General features: G+C 49.0%; 1 protein-coding gene across 1 annotated transcript in view; it reads right to left on the bottom strand.

Annotated features, from left to right (window-relative positions):
- RBKS (ribokinase) overlaps window positions 1–24,643 on the bottom strand; it is a 79,356-nt gene that overhangs the window by 40,040 nt on the left and 14,673 nt on the right. Inside the window, exons 2-3 of the mRNA XM_068114997.2 lie at window positions 5,432–5,564; window positions 393–456 (exon numbers count right to left, since the gene is read on the bottom strand). Of these exons, the coding sequence (XP_067971098.2) occupies window positions 393–456; window positions 5,432–5,564 (197 nt within the window). The remainder of the gene's footprint in view (window positions 1–392; window positions 457–5,431; window positions 5,565–24,643) is intronic.

Raw genomic sequence — 24,643 nt, 5'->3', positions numbered from 1 at the left:
TATATAGTACGGGCATGCCCTAGTACTCTTTAAAGCACAGTGGTGCTGCTGAAGCAGTTTATTGGCAAGGATTACACTGGGTGGTTTGTCATTGCCTTCCCAGCGTCGTTTTGTCCATGCTCTCTCCTGATAAATGCTGCGTGTTAACCAAGGAAGCAGCACATTATTATTTTTTGATACTACTCAGCTGGAGTTTGAACCACCGACTCCCAGACTCAGAGTAGACGCTCAAACCATTATGCCACCGATTCAGATCCATACACCTCCAGAATTACCAAAAAGGAATGAATTTGAGTTTCTGCCACCAAGAGTCTTTCAGGCAGCCATAAAAGAAGGAGGGGGGACAAAAGCAAGGATTTTTAAATGATATATTTTTCCAAAGGTGATCTCACCTGTATTGACATTGTTTTCTTTTAAATTCTTGATGTAGCTTTCACCAAAATTATCTTGCCCAACCTGGTGATCCAGTAAAAACAAAACACGGAATAAGAACAACATGAATTGCAACCTCTCAAAGGTGAATTGAACCTTGGAATGTGGAGAATGAAGCAGCTGTTTTATTTAACTACATTATCTCAACTAGATGGTATTTATAGAATACTTACCCTGCGCAGTCAACTTGTTGTGAGCCAACTCTTGTTTTTTAACAAAAAAACATTTTTTGATCCGATATGGCTGCCAGACCACGTGACCGATGACATCATAAATTTGTATTCTCTAATATAATTGTTACATGGATCACGCTCAATACATTTCAAACTGATCAGACTAAGCGTTGTCCCTGTTAGTAGGGTCAATATACGAAAAAAAACTCACCTAACCACAAAAAAATTGATACAAAAGCTTTTTTAATGGATTCTGGTACCATTGGGCATGCTAAATAACATACTAAAAATCTAGTAACATCTGACTTCCGGAAAGGGGTCATTTTCAAGATGGCGTCCAAGATGGCCGCCGGGAGCTTAAAATGGCCATATCTCAATTATTATTCAACCCAGAAAGGTGGTTTTGGTGTCTAACCCTAGGTTTTAGGGCCCAAGGAATCCAATTGAATCAATAAAATTACCATCAGTTAATTATTTATTGACAAGTCCAAGATGGCATCCCAAGGTGACATCCTGATCCACTAAAATGGCTCTGTCGAATAGTAGTCAACCTAGAGAGATTTTTTCAGTGTGTATACCTAGGTTTAAGGCACCCAGGAAATCATCAAAATTACTTAAATAAGCACAAAGTAATCAGGTAATCCAGTAAGCCAGGTTTACCAGCCCATTAGGCATTTGTTGTCTTATACAGTTAGTCGCTATTCATCGTCATCCTCCAACTCCTCTGGAAGAAACTTATGTGGATTGTCACATTCTTCAAGTTGGCACGGTCCACAGGCAGTAGTACATGGTAGTCCATATCGTTTACAAGAGCAGCGGAGTGTCTTGCAGGCAGTGGAGCAGTTACAATGAATGACCTTCAAGAGACTGTCTGGAGCAGCGTTCATTCTTGACATAAGTGGGACAAACTGATTATCCTGCAGGCTCCACCCCCATTTCATGGCATCCATACCCTCTTCTTTTCCCATCCACACCATGATCTGGTAGTACGCTCTACGACAGTGAAGTTTGGTAGCAGATTCAGTTGGGGGCAGACGTTCGGGTGTTACAAAAGACGAAGCAGAGACAACCTTCTTGCTGAAGGTGTTATATCGCATTGTTGCAAGGGAATCTTTGCACTTGCCACCAAAGAGGATAGCCATTACTCGGCATCCAAAGTCATCGATCACCTCTGTGGTCTGGTTTGGGATGGTGAATGTGTTGGCACAAGACTGAAGGACAGGGTCTCCTTTTACAAGCTTCTGGAAAGCAGTCTTTTTGCCAACACCAAAAATCCGAGAAGTCGTGTCACAACCAGTCATGGCATGGATGAATATCAACTGAGAACACGTCATGTCCGAGGATTTATTTTAGACGGTTGATGTCATACACTTTAAAACTGCCATTAGCTTTGGACTTGTCTGATCTGAAATAAAGGCTCTTACTGTCTCCCTGCGCATAGTAAAGGAGTAAGACAAGGAGATCAGTATCTTCTCCAATCAGTGTAGTGGTGTGTAGAAGAGATGCCTCCACTGCAGCCTTTACTATATCTACGTCAGCATCTCCAGGTGCATTGACCACAGTGCAATACCTTTCTCTCAGTTCATCACTTATCATCCCGATCAGTCTCTGTTTATTGATATCTCTTGACAGGACCTCCTCCTTCTTGCCTGAGAACTTTGTCTCAGCAGTGAAGCTGACAATGGGATGAATATTGTGTCCTCTTCTCTGATGCGTGTTGTCTTTAATGGACGGCCCTTCCTCATAGCCATCAAAGACAATGGTCGTAGCTGAACCATAATGCTGGATGGTGAAGTCAGCATACGACTGCGCTATTTCACCATAGCTTTCTCCACTCTTCCATGGTATTCTGTGAAGGAGTGAACCTCCATCAAGGACGTGGATCTCCGTTTCTGGTACAGAATCTAGGATGGCATCACTTGCATGATCACAGATCGCGTGAGCTAGTTGTGGCTTATCAGCCTTTCGGAAGACGTTTCTGGCTTCAAAGAGGGCAGGAGGGAAAGGACTGAGCTCATAACTCATAACCTCCTGCAATGATAGCTCTCCAGTTTGGGAGACTACCAGGAAACGTTGAAAAAGAAGTGCAGAATCAATGGTTCGATCAGGAGCGACCTTTATAGCTGATGTTTGTCCAAGGGTTCTGGCTTTATCCTTTCTACTGAATGAGAATGTGAATGCATACTGTCCAATCATTTTGTGCATGATTTTGCATTCAACAGACTCATATTCATATTCATGCACATTCACACCTTCCTGAGCCACAACACCAGTGACAATGTTCCTTAATGAAGAGTCTGGCGAGAAAGGTGAGCATCCTAGGTGAGCACAAGGTGAGCACAAGTTTTGAACTGATCTCCTCCAGGTCAGCAGCGTCCCTTTTCATCCTTGACTCCGTCAAATCCTTGTGCTGTTCAGATGTCGTGTATGACAGGTTTGTGAACTCCTGCATTGCGATATTGTACTCTGATGTTATGGGGCTTGACATGGTCCAAAGGGCTCTCTGCTCTTCAGACATTCCGCTTCCGCGTGTCAGACCTCCAGTGGTCTTCAACGACCTCATCAACATCTGCTCAATGACAAGATCTGAACTGAGGCCTGCCCATAACTGGCTGCTGCGATGGATAACATGAAAACCCTTTTCGAATTTTCTGAATATGTCTGGGTGGTTGATATCAAGCTGACCCATCTCTTGGACATAGACGTATGCTGATTTCAGGTAACTGTAATGCCCAGCTGCGGCGAATATCGGAATGCAGTCAGAAACGGCACGTAGGTGCATCAGCCAAGAACCTGTTCGATCTGCCTTTATCAGTGACATAGCAACTTTTACCATGCTTTGGTAATTCAGCCACAATTGACTTGTCTTGGACCTAGCACCCAGCTTTGTACAAACCTTTGTCTGTAATGATCACTGAATACTGTGGACTGGAGTCACAGGTGGCAGTGGTGTAGACACATTACACTCTTATCTCCAATCTGAAACACACACTTGGTTCATTAGCTGGTGAGTCGGAGGACGACGATGAATAGCGACTAACTGTATAAGACAACAAATGCCTAATGGGCTGGTAAACCTGGCTTACTGGATTATCTGATTACTTTGTGCTTATTTAAGTAATTTTGATGATTTCCTGGATGCCTTAAACCTAGGTATACACACTGAAAATATCTCTCTAGGTTGACTACTATTCGACAGAGCCATTTTAGTGGATCAGGATGTCACCTTGGGATGCCATCTTGGACTTGTCATTATCAATTTTAATTATCAATTAAAATTATCAATAAATAATTAACTGATGGTAATTTTCATCAATATCTCAATAAAATTTGTGAGGACAGTTAATTATCAATAAATAATTAACTGATGGTAATTTTATTGATTCAATTGGATTCCTTGGGCCCTAAAACCCAGGGTTAGACACCAAAACCACCTTTCTAGGTTGAATAATAATTGAGATATGGCCATTTTAAGCTCCCGGCGGCCATCTTGGACGCCATCTTGAAAATGACCCCTTTCCGGAAGTCAGATGTTACTAGATTTTTAGTATGTTATTTAGCATGCCCAATAGTACCAGAATCCATTGAAAAACCTTTTGAATAAATTTTTGGGGGGTTCAACCATACATCGACCCCTCTATGTCGAATTATGACATCATTATGGCACCAATGACGTCATCGTTAACACCTATTCCCCATATTGAGTTCTTTACAATGAGCCATGGTTCAATTTTTTCCATGCAGCGGTTTTGGAGATAGAGGTGCAACATTTTTGGGTTTTTCCAAGATGGCGCCTGTACCACATGACCTATGACATCATGATTATTATTAAAATATTCTAAGGGAGGAAATGCTCCTATGGTGAAAATGTTGCGTCCATCAGACCAACAGTTGCTGAATTTTTTTTAATAATGATAGGATAAGTGTTGTACTTGTCTGATTATGACGTCATAACGAAGGCACTGATGACATCATTAACATATCTTATTCCCCATGGGGAGAACTTGACAATGAGCCAGGTCTCAATTTTTTTTTCCAATTAGTGGTTTCAGAGATAGAAGTGCGAGGTTTTTCCAAGATGGCGCCTGTACCACGTGAGCTATGACGTCATAATAATCATTAAAATATTCTGCAGGAGGAGGTCCTCCTATCGTGAAATTTTCATGTCAATAGGACTAACGTTTGCCGAAAAAATGAATTTGTAAAATGCAGACTCGTACAGCACACGGCACACGTACGTAACTGAATGCTTAATACCGCTTTTTGCTTTGTGAGCGCAATTGAAAATCATATATTTTGAGACATAAAATTGCACTAGTTTGCAAAAAGAAAAAAAAAAGAAAAAAAAAAGAATTGCGTATAAAATACCTAGTTTGCCTAGAAGGCAGGTTTGAAATATTGCAGTGGATCTTTTCTCAGGATATATATATATAATAAATAACCACCTTTAGAGGCCATTTTTCCCTGCAAAGCAGGGGTTGGCCTTTTTCAGGAACCGTGGTTGTTGTTGTTTTTCGGTCCCCTTTTTGAAGCAATGTTTTACGGCCGGATGCCCTTCCTGACGCCAACCCTTTTTGCCGCCTTTAACGACAAACAGGGAATTACCAGTGAACTGGTACTCAATTAGCCGACCACGGAAGGATGACAGGCTGAGTCAACCCCCCTGGCGTTAATTCAGCGATCGACCGGGATTCGAACCCAGGATCCTTGGATCCTAAGCCGGCACCCTAGCCGCTAGCCCAACACCAGGGTCAAGGATACAGAGGCGAAATCTCAAGTTCTTAAACTGTGCAGCACATTTGTAATGCAAATTGCTGACTGCATACCTTGGCCAAAATTGCAGTCGTAGCACCAAGACGGGAAGCCTGTACACATTGATTGGCTCCCTTGCCCCCAAACCCAGTAATGAATCGATTTCCATGGATTGTTTCTCCAGGTCTTGGAAGTCGTGGGGTAAAGCTAAGGGAAAGGCAATGAAAGTACATAAATAATAATAATAAATAAATAAAAATAAACAAAACAAGAAGACGTCATGCAGAGCACGATACTTGCAAAATCTACACCTCCCCAAAATAAAAAGTTACCATGGATACATAAAATTGCCCATTTCATTAAGATTATAGTTGACGATCTTAATCAAAGCTCAGGTCAATCGGATTAAAACTGATGATTTTTCAGATTAAAATTGACATTAGAAATTTGACCTCGAGTTGACCTTTGACCTTTTGGCCTCAAAAATAGTTGTTTTCCAAATTCAGCGATGCTCTATGCACTTGCTATTTCATCTTCAAGATAATATAATGAAAATTGATGTTTTTAGAAGTTTGACCTTGAGTTCACCTTTTGACCTCAAAAATAGTTTGTTTCCCAATTTAATGTCTCAATATACAAATGCTGTTCAATTTGATGAAAATGAATTTTAGAAATTTGACCTCAAGATGACCTTTGACCTCAAAATCAACAGGCTTCTTCCTTGTGACCAACTCTACCATCTGGTGAAGTTTTGTGAAGTTCGGTATAAAATTGTGACCTGTAGGTGATTGACAGACAGATAGACAAACACACAGCATAATGCACAAGGCCAACCAATATACCTGAAAAAATCTTCGATTTTGCAAGTAAGAAAATGGTCAATATTATTGCAACAAATGGTTAGCAGTCTGCTTGAATCATAATTCTTGTTCTAGCTTTAGCTCCACTGGAACCAGACATTATGGCTAAAGTGTTCGCTCTAGTCAGGGAAGGTGGTTGTTCATTTCTGACCCCGGCTGAGTCGCACCACACCAAAGACTCATACCAAAGTTCCTTGCCTGACGTTCAGCATTTAGTGGATAGAGCATGAATAAACCCCATTGGGAGGAGGAAATTTCTCCTTCATTGCCCTGCTGAGTACAGAGAGAAATGAATGTGCATGATAAGTTTTAAATGATATTTACTATTAATCATGTTTGGGGTGGTGGGAACTATGGGAGCTGTGAGGGCTGTTATAAACATACTGTATATTATTTGTTTGGTTCCCAGATGTCCCAGTTTTGTATGATGTCCCAGATTTTTGCATTTATTACGAAAAGATGTGTGTGTGTATGTGTATATATATATATATGTATATATATATGTATATATATATGTATATATATATGTATATATATATGTATATATATATATGTATATATATATGTAAATATATATGTATATATACATATATATATATATATATATGTATATATACATATATATACGTATATATATTGTTACAGACGTGGCTTGGATGTTATTTACCGAGCGGTTTATTGGTATGACCACGTCTGCACAAGTTACCCGATTGTGCCCGAACGTTGACTAGTCGCGCTATGCTGGCTCAATAAGAAAAAGAAGACACCCGGCTGGATTACAATAACACAATACGACACCAGGGGTTCAGTTCTCAAGACCTCCGGAGGAGGTTATATTAAGGCGGAAGGTTAGATTACAACTACAAGAGGGACAGCATAGAAAGACAAGCACTTAGACACACTCTTATATTAACCCCGGACAGACGACAGGTAAACGGGACAAGGCTGACTCACACGGGGGTTGATGGAAAGGACAGGCGGGTAGCGATGGCTCCAGGTGCACCTGGGCTCAAAGGTCAGAATCGACTCGGTCCGGTCCAGAGATGCGGGGAGGTCGCAGCGCTCGGATGGCGTCTTGTCTGCTCAAGCTGGGGGCGCATCTGACTCAGCGCTCGCAGGTGGCTTTCCTTCTCCAAGCTGGGTGCGCATCTCTCGTCACATCCGGCGCGGGGCCGCGTATATCCGGCGGGGAGTGACACGCCCTCGGCTCGTTAGCTCCGCCTCGTGGAATCGGCACGTTGCTTCTCATTGGGTGCGTGCGGGGGGTTTACCAGGCTCCGCCCTTGATGAGGAGCTGACAAGGAGCCCCTTCGTGGTAACCCCGTGGAGCGCATGGTCTATGGCGCTAATCGAGCCGGTGTGAGGACGCATCCTCCCCCGCTCCGCCGCCATCTCCTCTGTTGTTGTTGTAATTGTTGGGGAAGAAGATGGAAGGAGGTATGGGAAAGGTCCTAAACTCACTACTGATGCCATATAATCACATTCTGGTGCAACGAAGAGTCATAATTAATGGAGACGAGGCCTTAACTGACATAGAATAAGAATAACTAGGAAGATGTCCGAAAGTTGTCTACGTGTGGTGCGGTGGACCTGGGCACGACATTTAATGGGGGAATAAGGGGAAGGTCGGCTCTACTGATTGTTATTTACATGCAATGGGACTAGGGAATGGGGGATCGGGGAAAGTTGGGGAGTATTGGAGAAAATAGGGGAATATTTACAAGCGGATATGGAGGCCAAATTCCATATTCGCAACATTGCACCCTTCTCTACCCTCGGGGCGTCCCGACCCAATAAATTTTTACCTACTTTAGTGTGGCACGCAATGTAGTTCCCTCTACTATTAACTCTACCCTGAGTGCGACAGTTTTACAGATATTCACAAATGAGTAAATATGTCCCCCTGCGACGTTGCACCCTTCTCCTCACAGAAACACACCCACAGGATAACCGAATCCGGAAAGAATTCTCAAACTAAACATACAGCCGGTAGGGAGCATTATTTACAAGACTACGCTGCTATTTACACTACGATCCAGGACCTGTTTTTGGAGGAACACATGCAGATGTTATGCATAGAGAGAGCGCGCTTGCCAACATCGATACACCAACCCACGAGTGCTCTGTGGCCGACGGCCTTTAATAACGTGCAGAGCACCCTTCCCGAGCATCAACAGCACCACCCCACCACCAATCGGTGCAGTCACCATTGTTCATTGGAATAAAAATAAATTCGACAACCCCTAACCCTGCAGGTGTCTCTTGCTCTTCTTGTGGTGCACTTGGTGGTGTTAACTATTAGTGGTTCACCTGTATGGCATAGGTGCCACGTTGACCCATAGGTCCATCCCCGGGTGGTGCTTGGCCGCAAACGAACTGCGGTCCATTGTGGGTGGCCACAAACATTGCGGTCCATATGGTGTATCGATCCCGGCAGCAAACAGCGAAAGTGCAGGCCCACAACTGCGCAGCCAGCACCTCTCTCTCCTCTCTCTCTACCCCAAAGCCAGATCCTCGGAGGTGGGAGACAAAAGAAGCAGACAAGTGAGTAAGGTGGTAAGGGCGCAAAAGTGCACGCAATGTAAGGTGATGCACACTGGGGGCACATGGGAACCAGGTGAGACAGGTACGTTCCTATCGTACGCCCCCCCCCCCCCCCCCCACCAGGTAACCTACATGGCCCCTCCCTTACCCCTTACTGTATCCACAAAACACAACACTACCCATAAACATCTACTTTACAAATCAACAAACATCCCTACTGTCTTCCCCGTTCCTCCCATATACCAAATTCGTCTTCTCTCCCTCCTAACCAATCAAATTTGCCATTTTCAACTCTCATCAAAATTTGCCATCTCCAACTCAACATCATAATTTGCCATCACCAATTCATCATCAGTCCCTCCTAGGGAGGGAGAGATGGAATCACTCCAATGTCTCATCCACGTCGTGATGCGTCTCACAAATCCACACAGCGATTCATCTCCTGCAACAAAACAAAGAAAACACAGGTGTGGAGTCATCATCATCACCACAGGTAAGTGGCTGCGTATGGTGCGACAGGTTCATCAATCCTAACTATTTCCTAAATGACTTTAACAACTTTACACTACCCGGGGTCTTTCCCTGCCAAACCATTGGCCCTCTTACACTATGGGTTCTAAAAACCAATTCCCATTGGCCAAACTGTGGTGCTTTTCAATTTGGGGTCTCACTCCCCCGATTCATCTCCCGGTGCCCTCGCACAATTTCTGGGCTGTGGCGTGTACCTCTCCCAGCGGGTCTACCCACCTGCACACATCCACCACTGCAGTTGCCTCCGAGCTTACCTGCTCCTTACCCTAACCTAACTACCTGGGGAAGGCCCTCTGGCGCTCTCCCCACTCGGTGCCCTCTCTGGCACTGGGCTGCCCGATCCACACCCGGGATCCTCAGGCACCCACTCACAACTACCGGCTCCCAGAGCCCACCTGCGGCCTCACCTGGCCGACATCCTCACAGTGGTGGAGTGCCCAACCAACTACACACACTAACAGGCTACACGCCCAGCCATTTCCACAACACTAATGCACCCATCCACAACACCATTCTGCAACCGCACCACAAATGCCAATATCCAACCACAATTTACCTATACCCTCTACCTAACACTTACACTACCCGCCCCGGGTACTCGTGAAAGGGGTCCACTCTTCCCCCATCCACACCTTCGCACCATGCACACCACTCCGTACCACTTACTCCAACTCTCTCCACACACCTGTACCTGCACACCTGTGCTCTCACACCTGGTGCCACCTGCACCCTTCTCTCCCCAAGCGCATTCGAGCTGATCCACACACTCACTACTCACACACTGCTCCACACACCTGTCCAGTTGCACACCTGTGCAATCACACCTGTTCCATCCTCACACACACGGCATCATCTCAGCTAACTACTCCCTTCTGAAACTTGCGCTTCCCAGTCGTCCCTTTAAACTATTGCGCTCCCACGTCATTATCATCCACACTAATCTACCTGCGTCCCCACTACAGGTATCAGTCACTACCTAACCTTATCGTCACCTAATGTCATCTTCGCTAGATCCCTATCAATATAACCTAACCCACCCGGGCTAGTTTTCACTGCCATACACCCCATAAACTATTGCTCCTTTGCCCCCCCATGGGAAGGATGGTGGATTTGCCATCCCACCACATCGGGGGTCTCTCACTACCAATTTCGCACATCAAATTCCAACAAATTAAAAATTTGCCAATCACTACCCATCATCTGCCAATCACTACTGCCAATCCCTTGCCAATCATCAAATTTTGTTCTTCTCTAATTTTGGGTCCAAAACACTAACCTCATCACCCAGTCTACTCACTACTGCCTCTCGGTGCGCCAATTCCTGTCCAAAGCCCGGCTTCGTAAAGCCAAGCAATGGATGCTGGTTGTTTTGTGCCTGCGGCTGGATGCGTCCGGCATTCGGGACAGGGACGGGGGCTTACCCGGGCCGAGATCCCACGCACCCCCTCGGCGTGGAGCCATCCAATGTCCCGATCTCGACCTGCCGGCACGTCTCCACAAAACGTGGTCGCCATGACGACCCTTCCTATCCAGCTGCCCGCTCCACCTAGTGGAGCCTGGACGCGGCCGTTCAAAGCGAGGCCCGGCACGCACCGAGGGCCCGATTCGGCTATAAGTCGCTCTAACCTCTAACCCGTGTAACGTCGATGCTTCACCTGCATGCTTACACCCCGCAGCCCGTTCCTTGCTCACACATCCAGCCGTGCCCATGCTCCTCGTACCTTTCCTTACACACCCAGGTAACCTCATTCCACTCACAGCCTTGGTCACACACCTGACCACCGAACACTTTGGCACACATTCGTTGGTAGCACACCTCACCAACACACTTCTTCGCGCCCCCTCCTCAGTCACCTCCTCTGTGACAATCACAGGTGTGCTCTCATTCGCACACCCAACCACGTGCCTCACCACTAATTCCAGCGTGCATTCCCACTCACGCTCTACCATTCCAGGTGTGCATCCTTCCATCCCAGGTGTACATCCTCGCTCACCTGTCACAACTAACTCACTCTCCTTGTCACTCTCAATACTCTCACCACCACTCTTGACAACGCACTCACCCTTACTCTTGACAGCGCACTCTTTCCTCATGCCCCTGTCCGTTACACACCTTTCTCGCGCACACTCTCCCGTTACACCCTCTGTAACACTCACCACAGGTGGACACTCTTCCTTACTTCTGACAGCGCACTCTTTCCTCATGCACCTGTCCGTCACACACCTTTCTCGCGCATACTCTTGCGCACACTCTCCCGTCACACCCTCTGTAACACTCACCACACCGCGCTTCCACGTGCTTCCTCGCACACGCGCTACGACCGACTCACTCTCGCCAGCACACTCACTCCTTGGTACACACTTTTTCCTCACACACCCCAGAGTCGGACTTTCTCGCACACCTCCTCTTTCGCACACCAGACCTGTCGCACACTTCACCAACGGCCTCTCACGAACACCCGGGTCTATCTCGACCCCCAAGCTTCTTAAATCCCCTGGCGCATCATACGCACGACCATATTGGTCACCACTTACACCGGGTCCTCTTCCTCTTCGCTTCTCCTCCATCACCTGCGAATCCCTCATCCGGTTAACGAGCACATCACGATCCAAACACAGACTTTGGACCAATTCTTTTATCTCCTCTTTTATCTCTTTGTTATCCCCTCTCCGTCGCTTCTTAATTTCGCTCACCCCTTCTTCCACTTCTTCTAATTTGTGCCTCACCTCTTTTATTCCCCGGTACGTCTCCTCAAGCTCGTCCTCCAAGGCTACCTTGACCGTTTCCATGTGCGTCCTCACCTGCCGGTCCTTCGTCTCCATTACCTCTATCACCTCGTCCAACCTCGTTGTCAGTCCCTCACGTACCATCTGACATTCCCTCTTCGTCGCTACCAAGTCATCTTTTAGTTCTTTCTGTGTCGCCTTTAAACCTCCTAATACCGCAGTGTTCCTTTGAACCTGCTCCACTAACTCCGTCTGTCCCACCGTCAGCTGCTCCACCTCCTGCGTCAGGTCCTCTATGCCCCCTTGTAACTTTACAGTCCCCTTTCTCACCTCCTTTTCCATGTGCTCCTCACAGTGCCTCACCTCCTCGCGCACTCCTCCGACCTCCTCACTCACTCCTCTTCTGATCTCCTCTCCCATCACTTGCATCTCCTGCCCAGATGCCACCCTCATCTGCTCCATTTCCTCCCTGTGAGCATCCAGTTTGGTTTCTACCCCCATTCTGACCCCCTCTATCTGCTGCTCCATTTGTTTAACTTCCCTTTCCGCTTGGTCCCTCATGTCCCTCAATTTGCCTTCCATACTGTTTTCTAACCCCTCTAACCCATTTTTCACTCCCTCTATCTGATTCTCCTGGGCAGCCATTCTATTTTCTACCCCCTCTAACCCCTTTTGCATCCCTTCCATTTGATTCTCTTGAGCGGCCATTCTGTTTTCTACCCCCGTTAACCCATTTTTCACTTCTTTTATCCCGTTGTCTAACCCCTCAAAATTATTGTCTAACTTCTCACTGGTACCCCTCGCTTCGTCCCTCATTACCCCCATTTGGTTTCCCATTACCCCCATTTGGCCCTCCATTCGCCCACTATCAACCCTCATTTGGCCCTCCAATCGCTCACCCTGAGCATCCATCCGGTTCCCCAATTGGTTACTCTGCAGTTTGAGGGACGCCTGCATTTGCGCCATAAATTGCTCCATGAGGACCTGCATCTGGGCCATCCCTCCCACTTGTGCAGCGGGTGCGGCCGCCGTAGCTATGTGCGAGGCGCCATTTCGCGCGTCTGCTACCCCCGCTGTTTCGCTCTCCTCATGTCCCTCATGTCCCTCAATTTGGTCCTGGACCGACCCTGCTTCACTCTCCCTAACCGGACCCCAGCCGTGTTGATCCGCCATAGCGCGACTTGCAAAATTCGAGTTTCGTAAAACAAATACAAATTTCGCCGTTATAATTTCGCGCGGGAAACGCGCTCCGGCTCGATTTTGTCGAGCGCAGTACGCGCTCCGAACCGATTTTCCCTCCCAAAATTTGGGCCTAACTAATTTAGTCCCGGGTTCGAATTCCACTCCTCGACACCAATTGTTACAGACGTGGCTTGGATGTTATTTACCGAGCGGTTTATTGGTATGACCACGTCTGCACAAGTTACCCGATTGTGCCCGAACGTTGACTAGTCGCGCTATGCTGGCTCAATAAGAAAAAGAAGACACCCGGCTGGATTACAATAACACAATACGACACCAGGGGTTCAGTTCTCAAGACCTCCGGAGGAGGTTATATTAAGGCGGAAGGTTAGATTACAACTACAAGAGGGACAGCATAGAAAGACAAGCACTTAGACACACTCTTATATTAACCCCGGACAGACGACAGGTAAACGGGACAAGGCTGACTCACACGGGGGTTGATGGAAAGGACAGGCGGGTAGCGATGGCTCCAGGTGCACCTGGGCTCAAAGGTCAGAATCGACTCGGTCCGGTCCAGAGATGCGGGGAGGTCGCAGCGCTCGGATGGCGTCTTGTCTGCTCAAGCTGGGGGCGCATCTGACTCAGCGCTCGCAGGTGGCTTTCCTTCTCCAAGCTGGGTGCGCATCTCTCGTCACATCCGGCGCGGGGCCGCGTATATCCGGCGGGGAGTGACACGCCCTCGGCTCGTTAGCTCCGCCTCGTGGAATCGGCACGTTGCTTCTCATTGGGTGCGTGCGGGGGGTTTACCAGGCTCCGCCCTTGACGAGGAGCTGACAAGGAGCCCCTTCGTGGTAACCCCGTGGAGCGCATGGTCTATGGCGCTAATCGAGCCGGTGTGAGGACGCATCCTCCCCCGCTCCGCCGCCATCTCCTCTGTTGTTGTTGTAATTGTTGGGGAAGAAGATGGAAGGAGGTATGGGAAAGGTCCTAAACTCACTACTGATGCCATATAATCACATTCTGGTGCAACGAAGAGTCATAATTAATGGAGACGAGGCCTTAACTGACATAGAATAAGAATAACTAGGAAGATGTCCGAAAGTTGTCTACGTGTGGTGCGGTGGACCTGGGCACGACATTTAATGGGGGAATAAGGGGAAGGTCGGCTCTACTGATTGTTATTTACATGCAATGGGACTAGGGAATGGGGGATCGGGGAAAGTTGGGGAGTATTGGAGAAAATAGGGGAATATTTACAAGCGGATATGGAGGCCAAATTCCATATTCGCAACAATATATATATATATATATATATATACATATATATATATATATATATATCTATATCAAGTAATGAACGGCGGTTGGGAATTATATCCACGATATCCATTTTTCCGTTCTCCAACCTATAGCTTTGTCTTTAAAAACTCAACGTTTCGGCCAGCAACCCAGCGTGCGCCGAGCCTCCACTAGCCTTCATCAAGAGAGCTAGAAGCTTCTTGATGAAGGCTAGTGGAGGCTCGGCGCACGCTGGGTTGCTGGCCGAAACGTTGAGTTTTTAAAGACAAAGCTATAGGTTGGAGAACGGAAAAATGGATATCGTGGATATATATATATATATATATATATATATATATATATATATATATATATATATATATATATATATATATGACCATGGTAAGATCTCCAACCTTTAATTGAACAAACAATGACTCAACGTTTCGATTAACAACATGTGAAGCCACACGCCTCCGTTAATCTTCCTCAAGAGTGATAAAATCATCTCAACATCCCCTTATATGCAAAGTGGGCGGGGTATATGCAAAGTGGGGTGGGCAAAGCTGGACAGCCAATGAAACCGTATCACACCGCTCTCGTGAACGGAGACGTTATTGACCAAAGATTAACGGAGGCGTGTGGCTTCACATGTTGTTAATCAAAACGTTGTCATTGTTTGTTCAATTAAAGGTTGGAGATCTTACCATGGAGTCATTTGGATTTACTCCCAACCGCAAATCTTTGCATATATATATATATATATATATATATATATATATATATATATATATATATATATATATATATATATATATATATACATACAGGGTGCTTCAAAAAGAGTGATACAACTTTAAACATTTATTTACATAGAAACAGAAACCTCAGGAACAGGAACCAAACATTTATTGAAAGCTTATGGCATGGTATTTTATATCACTCATTGCTATTGCAGTAAGTCACTGCTAGGGTTAGTGAGAGCCCAAGGTCTGAAATTGGTATTTACGCAAAATCCTTGTAATAGACGTTCTCGATGTGTGCCCCTCCGCGGTTCAGACAGTCATTGATCCTGACTCCAAAGTTCTGTCCAAGTTTCCTGTAGGTGTCATGTGACACCTCCTGCTTCAGATCATCCAGTGTAGCAGGGCGGTTGACGTAGACAGAGCGATACCGAGGGCAACGAGGAAGTTCTGAAGAGCTGCTGCAGGAAAGTGATGGTGTCACCAGCTGTATGCGGGGGTGCACCATCCTGCATAAACCAGGTCATGCCGAGCTGGTTTGGGGTGACCTCTTGGGTTACGATCATGGAAGTTCTGAAGCATAGCCAGGTAGTGCTCACCGTTGATCATCACCATCCTGCTGTTGTCATTCTCAAACCAGTAAGGCCCTAACATTCCCCATCTGGCATTGAAGGCACTGAAGAATGTGACATTAGGCCCTTTCAGGTAACTCTCAGTGATTTCCTCAGGTGGTTCTGCCCTCCAGAAAATGTTGTTGTGGTTGTTGATTTAGTCTCATACCACAGAGCCACCACTTTTGTCTTCTGCTCCATTGTCAATAGCATAGTTGAACTACGGAGCTAGAAATCCCAGGGACCAAATACCAGGATAACACCACCAAACCCTGAAAAGGAAAACGGGATAGGTCAAAAAACAAAGAAATGGCAGGAAGTCAAAGTTGTATCAATCTTTTTGAAACACCCTGCATATTGTGTGTGTGTGTGTGTGTGTGTGTGTGTGTGTGTGTGTGTGTGTTATATATATATATATATATATATATATATATATATATATATATATATATTGTTACAGACGCGGTTAAAGATGTTATTTTACCGAGCGGTTGGTATTACCGCGTCCGAACAGTTACTCCCCGATTCCACCCGACGTTGACCAGATCGCACCGCAGATATTCAATCGGGAAACCTCTAAAGCGACCGAAAGAGAAGGAAAAGAGAAGAAGACAGAGTACGGAGGAAGAACAGATTTATTATACACACACAAGCAATGGATGGAAGAAACAGTCACACAGCGAATCGTTAACTTATTCTATTCAATTTACTTAATCCCAAGACAACGAGTAGGACAGGACGTTCACACTTACACAGGGGATATTGCAGGCAGGTAGGGCTTGAGGTGGATTGCTTGAGAGGGAGGCAAGGTCGGAGGCAGCAGCTCTCAATTCCTCGCGGTTTTTGGCGGGAAACCCCTCCGTCGCGTATCTGCTGCTGTAGACGTCACGCGCTGGCTCGGCACACCTGCTCCTCTTCTTCTGGTGGAGCCGTCTCCCTCCTTTCAGCGCGTCTCTCCAAAGCTGGTTTCCTTTCCGAGTACCTCTCCTCTTTGGCTTGGAGCGTTTCGCATCTCACCGCTCCTCCTGGTGTCGCCTCTTCGCTCATCTCCCAGGTCATCTCGTAAAGCAGTCCCTTACAGTCGCTTTTATAACTCGGGGCGGAATCAAGCCGCCGGCTGCGAGGGTACGCCTACCGGTTCGCTCACCGCGGTGCTGATTGGCCATGCGACCCTCTGGCTCACTCCTCCCCTCTATGACGAGGTGGAGACACGCCTTTCTTCTCCGAGATTAGCACATGGGCAATGGCGGCTTGCGGGATTGAACACAACTCGCACCCTTTTGAAAGGAACTTTGGAGAGCGGAGATGTTTGGGGAAATTGCAAGGGCCTACTCTTATTTTGTTTGATACAATGCAAAGTCAATCTAGTGGGAAACACATATTTAGCCTACATAGAATAAGGAAATACACTATTTAAAAAGATATATCGTGACCTGCGTGTAAGTTTCATGGAATTAACTAGGAGGACGGCTGCGACCATTATTTACATTAACAGGGTGTTACACATAACAAAACCATACTTTTTACATTCGTTACACTTCCTCCAAAATTGTTACACTTCTCAAAAACCGTTACACTTCTCAAATTCGTTACACACTTCTCAAAACCGTTACACTGCACCCTCCTTTCTTCAGGCCCGTGCTCGGGCCTACAAAACTTTAACTTAGTGCGACACGTAGGTGTAATTCCCTCTACAATTAACCTGACCCTGAGTGTGACAATCTTAAAACACAAATAAGTATGTCCCCCTATTGCATTGCACCCTGTCTAACAGACTCAAGCCCACAGCTAACCGAATTACGGAATTATTCTCAAACTATACATTTACGGTGGGGAGCATTATTTACAATGACGTGATTTCTTATTTACAACGCAACCCAGGACCTGTGTTTTTTTTTTTTTCTTAGGGAACAAGAAAAAGAAATTCCTGTTGGGAGGGAGGAGACAGCACGCATTGCATCGATGCACCAGTACCAATACCACCAAAGCACCCAAAAGCACCACAAAGCACCAAAAGCACCACTCGGTGCGCAGTCACCATGGTCCTTAATAAACACAACAAAACAACTGGTGGTGGTCTTCACTTTCTCTGCTGGGCCGATGTTCTTCCCGACGTCTTCTGGCTTCATGCGGCCTATTTGGACATAATAAAAAGCACAACTTGTGTTCGTTTTTATTTAGGGCCTCAGGGGCCAACTAAGGGTGGTCCACCTGTTTGGCATAGGTGCCACCTTACCGAGGTCCGCAAGCAAGATTCCCTGGCCACTATGGCCGGTCTCCAACAGAGGTGCCCTGCCCCAGAACCTGGGGTCCATCAAGTGGTACTTGGCCGCAGAACAGCGGTCCATAAAGTGGTACATCAACGCAATGCATGCTGGTTCTGGGAATCTCGGGCGCACAATGGCCACCTCACGCACGCTCCCCTCGGCACCCAATGGCGCACAGGTCATGTGGGAGACACAAGAAAGACAATTGAGCGAGGGGTAAGGTCACAAGGGTACACGTCAATAAGGCAATGCAAGGCGAAATGCGTACGGAGGGCGAAGTGAGAAAGCTCGTCCCTACCATACGTCACCCCCCTGTCACCTACACTACCCTTGCCCTTACCCCATATTTACAAAATCTACCCATTTACAAATTCGTCACTACTGTCACGTCTTCCCCATATTTCCCCTATACCAAATTCGTCTCCACAATCCCTCTACTTCAAAATTTGCCATCACCAAATTCATCATCAATCCTCATAAGGAGGCAGAGATGGAATTACGCACAATGTCACACCCACGTCATGATGCGTCTCACAATCCAAAACATTTGCATTAATGAAAAATAATAAAACATGGCATGGTGTGGAGTACCTGTCACCTCAGGTGAGTGGATGCAGATGGTGCGAGGAGATCCTTCATCCTAACTATCCTCTAAATGATTTTAACACACTTTACACTACCCGGGGTCTTTCCCTGCCAATCCATTGGCCACTTACACTATGGGTTCTAAAAACCAATTCCCATTGACCAAACTGTGGTGCTTCTCAATTTGGGGTCTCACTCCCCCGATTCATCTCCCGGTGCCTTCGCACAATTTCTGGGCTGCGACGTGTAGCTCTCCCAGCAGGTCTACCCACCTGCACACCTCCACCACTGCAGTTGCCACCCGAGCTTACCTAGCTCCTCACCCTAACCTAACTAACTGGGGAAGGCCCTCTCTTGGCTCTGTCACCCCTTGGTGCCCTCTGGCACTGGGCTACCCGGGTCCGTCCTCCGGATCCTCGGGCCCCATCCACAACAACTACTACCGGCTCCCAGAACCCACCTGCGGCCTCACCTGGCCGACATCCTCACAGTGGTGGAGCGCCCAACCAACTACACACACTAACAGGCTACACGCCCAGCCATTTCCACAACACTAATGCACCCATCCAAAGACCATTCTTTCACCCGCACCACAGATGCCAATATCCAACCACAATTTACCTGTACCCTCTACCTAACACTTACACTACCCGCCCCGGGTATCCGTGATGGGGGTCCACTCTTCCCCCATTCACACCTTCGCACCATCCACTCCACTCCACAATTTCCACCATACTCACTCCACGACCATCCATTCCAATACTCCAGATAGTCCACACTACCATTTATTCCACACAGCCACATACACCTGTTGTTGCACACCTGTGCCCTCACACCTGGTGCCACCTGCACCCTCCTTTCTTCCTGGACCATTTGGTCAACACAACACGCAATCACCACTACTCCCTCATACACTGCTCCATTCACCTGTTCAGTTCTCACCTGTTCAATCTTCACACACACGGCATCATCTCAGCTAACTACTCCCTTCTGAAACTTGCGCTTCCCAGTCGTCCCTTTAAACTATTGCGCTCCCACGTCATTATCATCCACACTAAACTACCTGCATCCCCACTACAGGTATCAGTCACTAACTAACCTTAACGTTACCTAATGTCATCTTCGCTAGATCCCTATCAATATAACCAAGCCCTCCCTGGCTCGGTTGTCATAGCCACCCCATAAACTATTGCGCATTTGCCCCCACTCTGTGAGGGATGACAGAGTTGCCATCCCACCACATGGGGGCGTTCCCACTATCATCCCCCCCAGTCCTCTGACGCTACGAGCCCCCGTCGCAAGAGGTACTGGGTCCTGCCTCGGCATCTAGAGCCGAGGCGATCCATGAGGGCGCCTGCTCGCCGGCATAAGGTCTTATCCGGTCGGCATGGACGATCCGAGGGGGGGCCCGTGGCCCCATTTTGATTTTAATGACCACGTCACAGATTTGCGACAGGACGACTCCCGGGCCTTGCCAGGGGGAGGTGAGTTTCGGGCACCTGCCCTTCCGCCTCCGGGGATTAAAGAACCAAATCTTCATCCCCGGAGCGTATTGACTCCCCTGGCTCCGGTCGTCGTATCTACGCTTCATCTTGGCCCCCGCCAGATGGAGCTGGCGGCGGGCGAAGGCATGGACCCGCTCCATGCCTTCCTCCAGGTGACGTGCGTAACCCTCCCTCAGCGGTGTATCCGTGGTGTCTGGCACGGGACCGCATAGCAAGTCGGCGGGAGCCCGTAACTCCCGCCCATACATAAGCAACGCTGGACTGCATGCGGTGGCCCCGTGCTGGCTAGTTCGGTAGGCCATCAACAGGTACGGGAGATGTTCGTCCCAGTCATCCTGACGGGTGGTGGTGAACAATGCCAGTTGTTGTATCAATGTTCTGTTGAACCGTTCCACCATCCCGTCAGATTGTGGCCGCAAGGGCGTGGTTCTTGTTTTCCGAATTGACAGGAGTCTGCACACATCTTTTAGTAATTGGCTCTCAAAATTTCGACCCTGATCGGTGTGCAGCTCCTGTGGAATCCCGTGCCGACATACAAATCCTTCTACGAAGGCCTGTGCTACCACCCCTGCTTCTTGGTTGGGGAGGGCATAGGCCTCCGGCCACTTGGTGAAATAGTCCATTACAACGAGGATATACTTATTACCTTGGCGGGTGCGGGGCAGCGGTCCTAGAATATCCATAGCCACCCGCTCAAGGGGGGCCCCCACCTGATGTAATTGAAGGGGGGCCCTCATCCTCCGTGCTGGTCCCTTTTTGGCAGAACAGGCGTCGCAACTCCGACACCAGTCCTGTATGTCGCGCCCCATATTCACCCAATAGAACCTCCGGCGGACCCGAGATATTGTCTTTGTCCTGCCCAAATGGCCGCCGGAGCGGGTACCATGCACCTGTTGCAATATGACGTTCTTGAATTTGTCAGGGACTATCACCAGCCAGGAAGTTCTATCAGAGGGAACCTCCACCCACTTGCGATACAAGATGCTGCCTTTCAATTCCAGGGTCTGCCACTGAGCCCAATACGCCTTTGTTTGCGCCCCGAGGGGGGTGACCTCTTCCCCCTTTGGTCTTTGCCCCAATTTGACCCATTGGAACACCGGCCCCAGAACAGGATCCTCCTGCTGGGCCGTGCTCCAAGCCAACTCTCCAAATTAATCGTCCGCGGTTAGTGGCAAAATTGGCCCTCTCACCCGGGTTGCCCGGACGACGAGAATCGGGGCGGAATCGCCCAATTGCTCCCTCTCCTCGTGTCTCGCACAAAATTTACAGTTTTCCCCCAGACAAGGACGCCGAGAGAGTGCGTCCGCATTACCATGGGCCTTCCCGGCCCTATGGGCCACATCAAAATTGTACTGCTGCAACTTTTCCAACCACCTTGCAATTTGGCCCTCCGGTTCCTTGAACCGAAGGAGCCATTGCAAGGAGGAATGGTCAGTTCTAACCAAAAATTTCCGCCCGTACAGGTACGGGTGGAAATGGTTCATGGCAGCCAGCATAGCCAATAACTCTTTGCGAGTGACGCAATAATTTCGCTCGGGCCTACTTAAGGCCCGACTATAGTAACCAATCACTCTCTCCATGCCCTCCTGTGTCTGAGACAAAACTGCGCCCAATCCTTCCTGGCTTGCATCCGTGTCCAGGGTAAATGCCCCGTCACTAGTGGGGTAAGCTAGAAGGGGTGCGGATGTTAGACACCCCTTCAATTTTTGGAAGGCCTCGTGGCACTCCCGTGTCCAATTAAATCGCGTCCCCTTCTCCGTAAGCCGGTGGAGGGGACGGGCCAACTCCGCAAATTTCGCCACAAAGCGCCGGTAGTAGGAGCAGAGTCCCAAAAATCCCCGCACCTCCTTGATGGTACGTGGTGCGGGCCACTCCTCTACCGCTTTAATTTTGTCTGGGTCCGTTTTTACCCCCTCGCGGCCGATCACGTGACCTAGATAGGCCACCTCTCTTGCAAACAAAGTGCACTTACTCGGGTTCAGCTTCAACCCTGCCTGTCTGAGGCACCCGAACACCTGGTCCAAATTAGCTACTGCCTGGGGGAACGTTTTGGCATGTACTAGGACGTCATCCAGGTACACCAGGCATGATTGCCATGGCATGCCGCCTAGTACATGCTCCATCAATCTTTCAAAGGTGGCGGGGGCGTTACACAAACCAAACGGCATCACAGTAAACTGATACAGTCCCTTACCTGTGGAAAATGCCGTTTTCTCCTTCCCTGCCCTATCCATCTCCACCTGCCAATACCCACTCTTGAGGTCCAAAGTCGAGAACCAATTTGAGCCCGCAACGGCATCGAGGGTGTCATCAATTCTTGGCAGGGGATATGAGTCCTTGTGTCACGTTGTTTAGCTGGCGATAGTCCACGCAGAACCGCGTGGTCCCATCCTTCTTTTTGACCAGCACAACAGGTGACATCCAAGGACTTCCCGAGGGCTCGATCACACCTGCGTCGAGCATTTTTTCAACCTGCTCGTCAGCTTCCGCCCTCTTGCTCCAAGGGAGCCGTCGGGCGGCCTGACGAATAGGCCGGGCCTCACCGGTGTGGATCTGATGTTTCACCAGGCCAGTACGTCCAATATCCTCGGTGGACAAGGAGAAGAGGTCCAAATGGGACCCAACCAGTTTGTGTAAGGCCTCCCTCTGGGTACCTCCCAACTCTACACTACTACGATTTACCATCTCGCAAATGGGATCGGGCCAATTCCTAGAACTTATTGAAGGCTCCCCCTGGGGCCGGCTCGGCTGGACGTTCTCGCCCCTCACTGACGCGACTTCTCTAACTGGGGTGCAGCCAGCTACCTTCGTGCCCCTCACTATAGTGCGTGGTTCTGTGCTAATATTAATTACTCGGACGGCCACCACCGGCCCGTCCGTTTTTACAAGGGTACGGCCCACGATTAAACCAGGTATGGATAGCGCTGCCACCGGTTCGACCAGGCCGCAGGATTCCTGCCATGTCGGGCGAGCTGACCATCGGGCCGGCACGATGGCCTCGGCCCCTGGAGGGATGGTCACGGCCTCAGGAGCCTCCAGCTCCACCCTCTCGGCCGTGCTCACCCCCTCCAATGGTAGCTCCTCCACTCCCCATCGCAGGATCCCCCGACTCAAGTCGATTTTACAACCGCTGGCAGTCAACAAATCCAACCCTATTAAGCATGGGTCGCACACCTCCGCCACCCAAACCTCTATCTCTTGCTTTACCGATCCCAACTTGAGGGTCACAAAACCACGCCCTATGATCGGAGCCGTTGCCCCGGTAGCCAACTGCAAACTATGATTTTCCAGACGCTGGATTTTACCCCAGCCGTCTGCACTCGAATTAAGGACCACGGGGCTGATGATCGTGGCGCTGGCTCCCGTGTCCACCACGGCGTCTACCCCCACGCCGGCAATTTTGCACCGAATTGTCAAACTACCCGTCCCAATTCGGCCACAATGAATGACCTGTCGCGTCAACGAGGGCTTCTCCCCATCCCCTACTGCCGAACACCGCCCTGCATGCCCGGCACGTTCTAGTTTCCCGGGCCCTGGCGGGGGGGTGTCTGAGGTCGGCTAGGCCGATCTATACGGGGCGGAGTTGAGGGCATCGGTTGGCGGGAAACGTCCCGGCGCGGAGCTCGACACTCCCATGCACGGTGACCCATCCGAGCACAATTATAGCACCTCACCTGGTAAGGTGCTTGCCTCCGGTATTCCAAATTCCCCCCCCTGTATGTCCGAATTGGGGTACTCTGTCGGGGACTACCGACCACCATGTCGGTGTCGGTGTCGGGGACTGCCACCGCTGGGGCCGCCTGCCATGGTCCAGGTCCCGCGCCGATCCACTAACCTCTGGACCATGCTCTCCAGGTCAGGGCCCCCGTCGGGGGCGGGCCCCCTTGGGGGGCCGCCCCCCATCACGGGCCCCATCTGACGCACCGCCACTGCGTGGCGCTCGCCTCCCCGGGCCAGGGGCCTCGCTGCTTCCCAACGGGCTGCAGCGTCGGCCGCCTGACTCATGGTTTGCGGGCGCCACATGGCGAGCTGTTGCCGGAGCTCCAGATCCGGAAGGGCCTGAATAAAGTGATCCAGCGCCAGGCTTTCCTGGGAACTCGCTGCCATGTCCGCGTGTGCAATCCCGACCACGCGGCGAATATCGTGAGCAAGTTCCCCGATGGTCTCCTGGGGCTTGCGTTTTCGCTGCGCAAGTTGGACTTTAACAAGCTCGCTTTGCTGTTCAATGCCGAACCGATTAATTAATGCCGCACGGAGAGCTGGCAGGGTGAGAGCACCCGGTGGTAAAGCCGTCAGCACCTCCGCCGCCGCACCGCGCAGTGCCCCCACCAGGTGTACTCCACCTTCGTCCGGATTCCAACCGTTGCCTTTACACACGTACTCAAACTGCGCCAGGTACGCCCTCAAATCACTCTTGCCATCATACGGCGCGAGTGGGACCTTGTGGGCG

Source organism: Myxine glutinosa, chromosome 5 (genome assembly GCF_964187855.1).
Source record: "Myxine glutinosa chromosome 5, kmMyxGlut1.1, whole genome shotgun sequence".
NCBI lineage: Eukaryota > Metazoa > Chordata > Myxini > Myxiniformes > Myxinidae > Myxine > Myxine glutinosa.
This window is presented reverse-complemented; position numbering and strand designations above follow the sequence as displayed.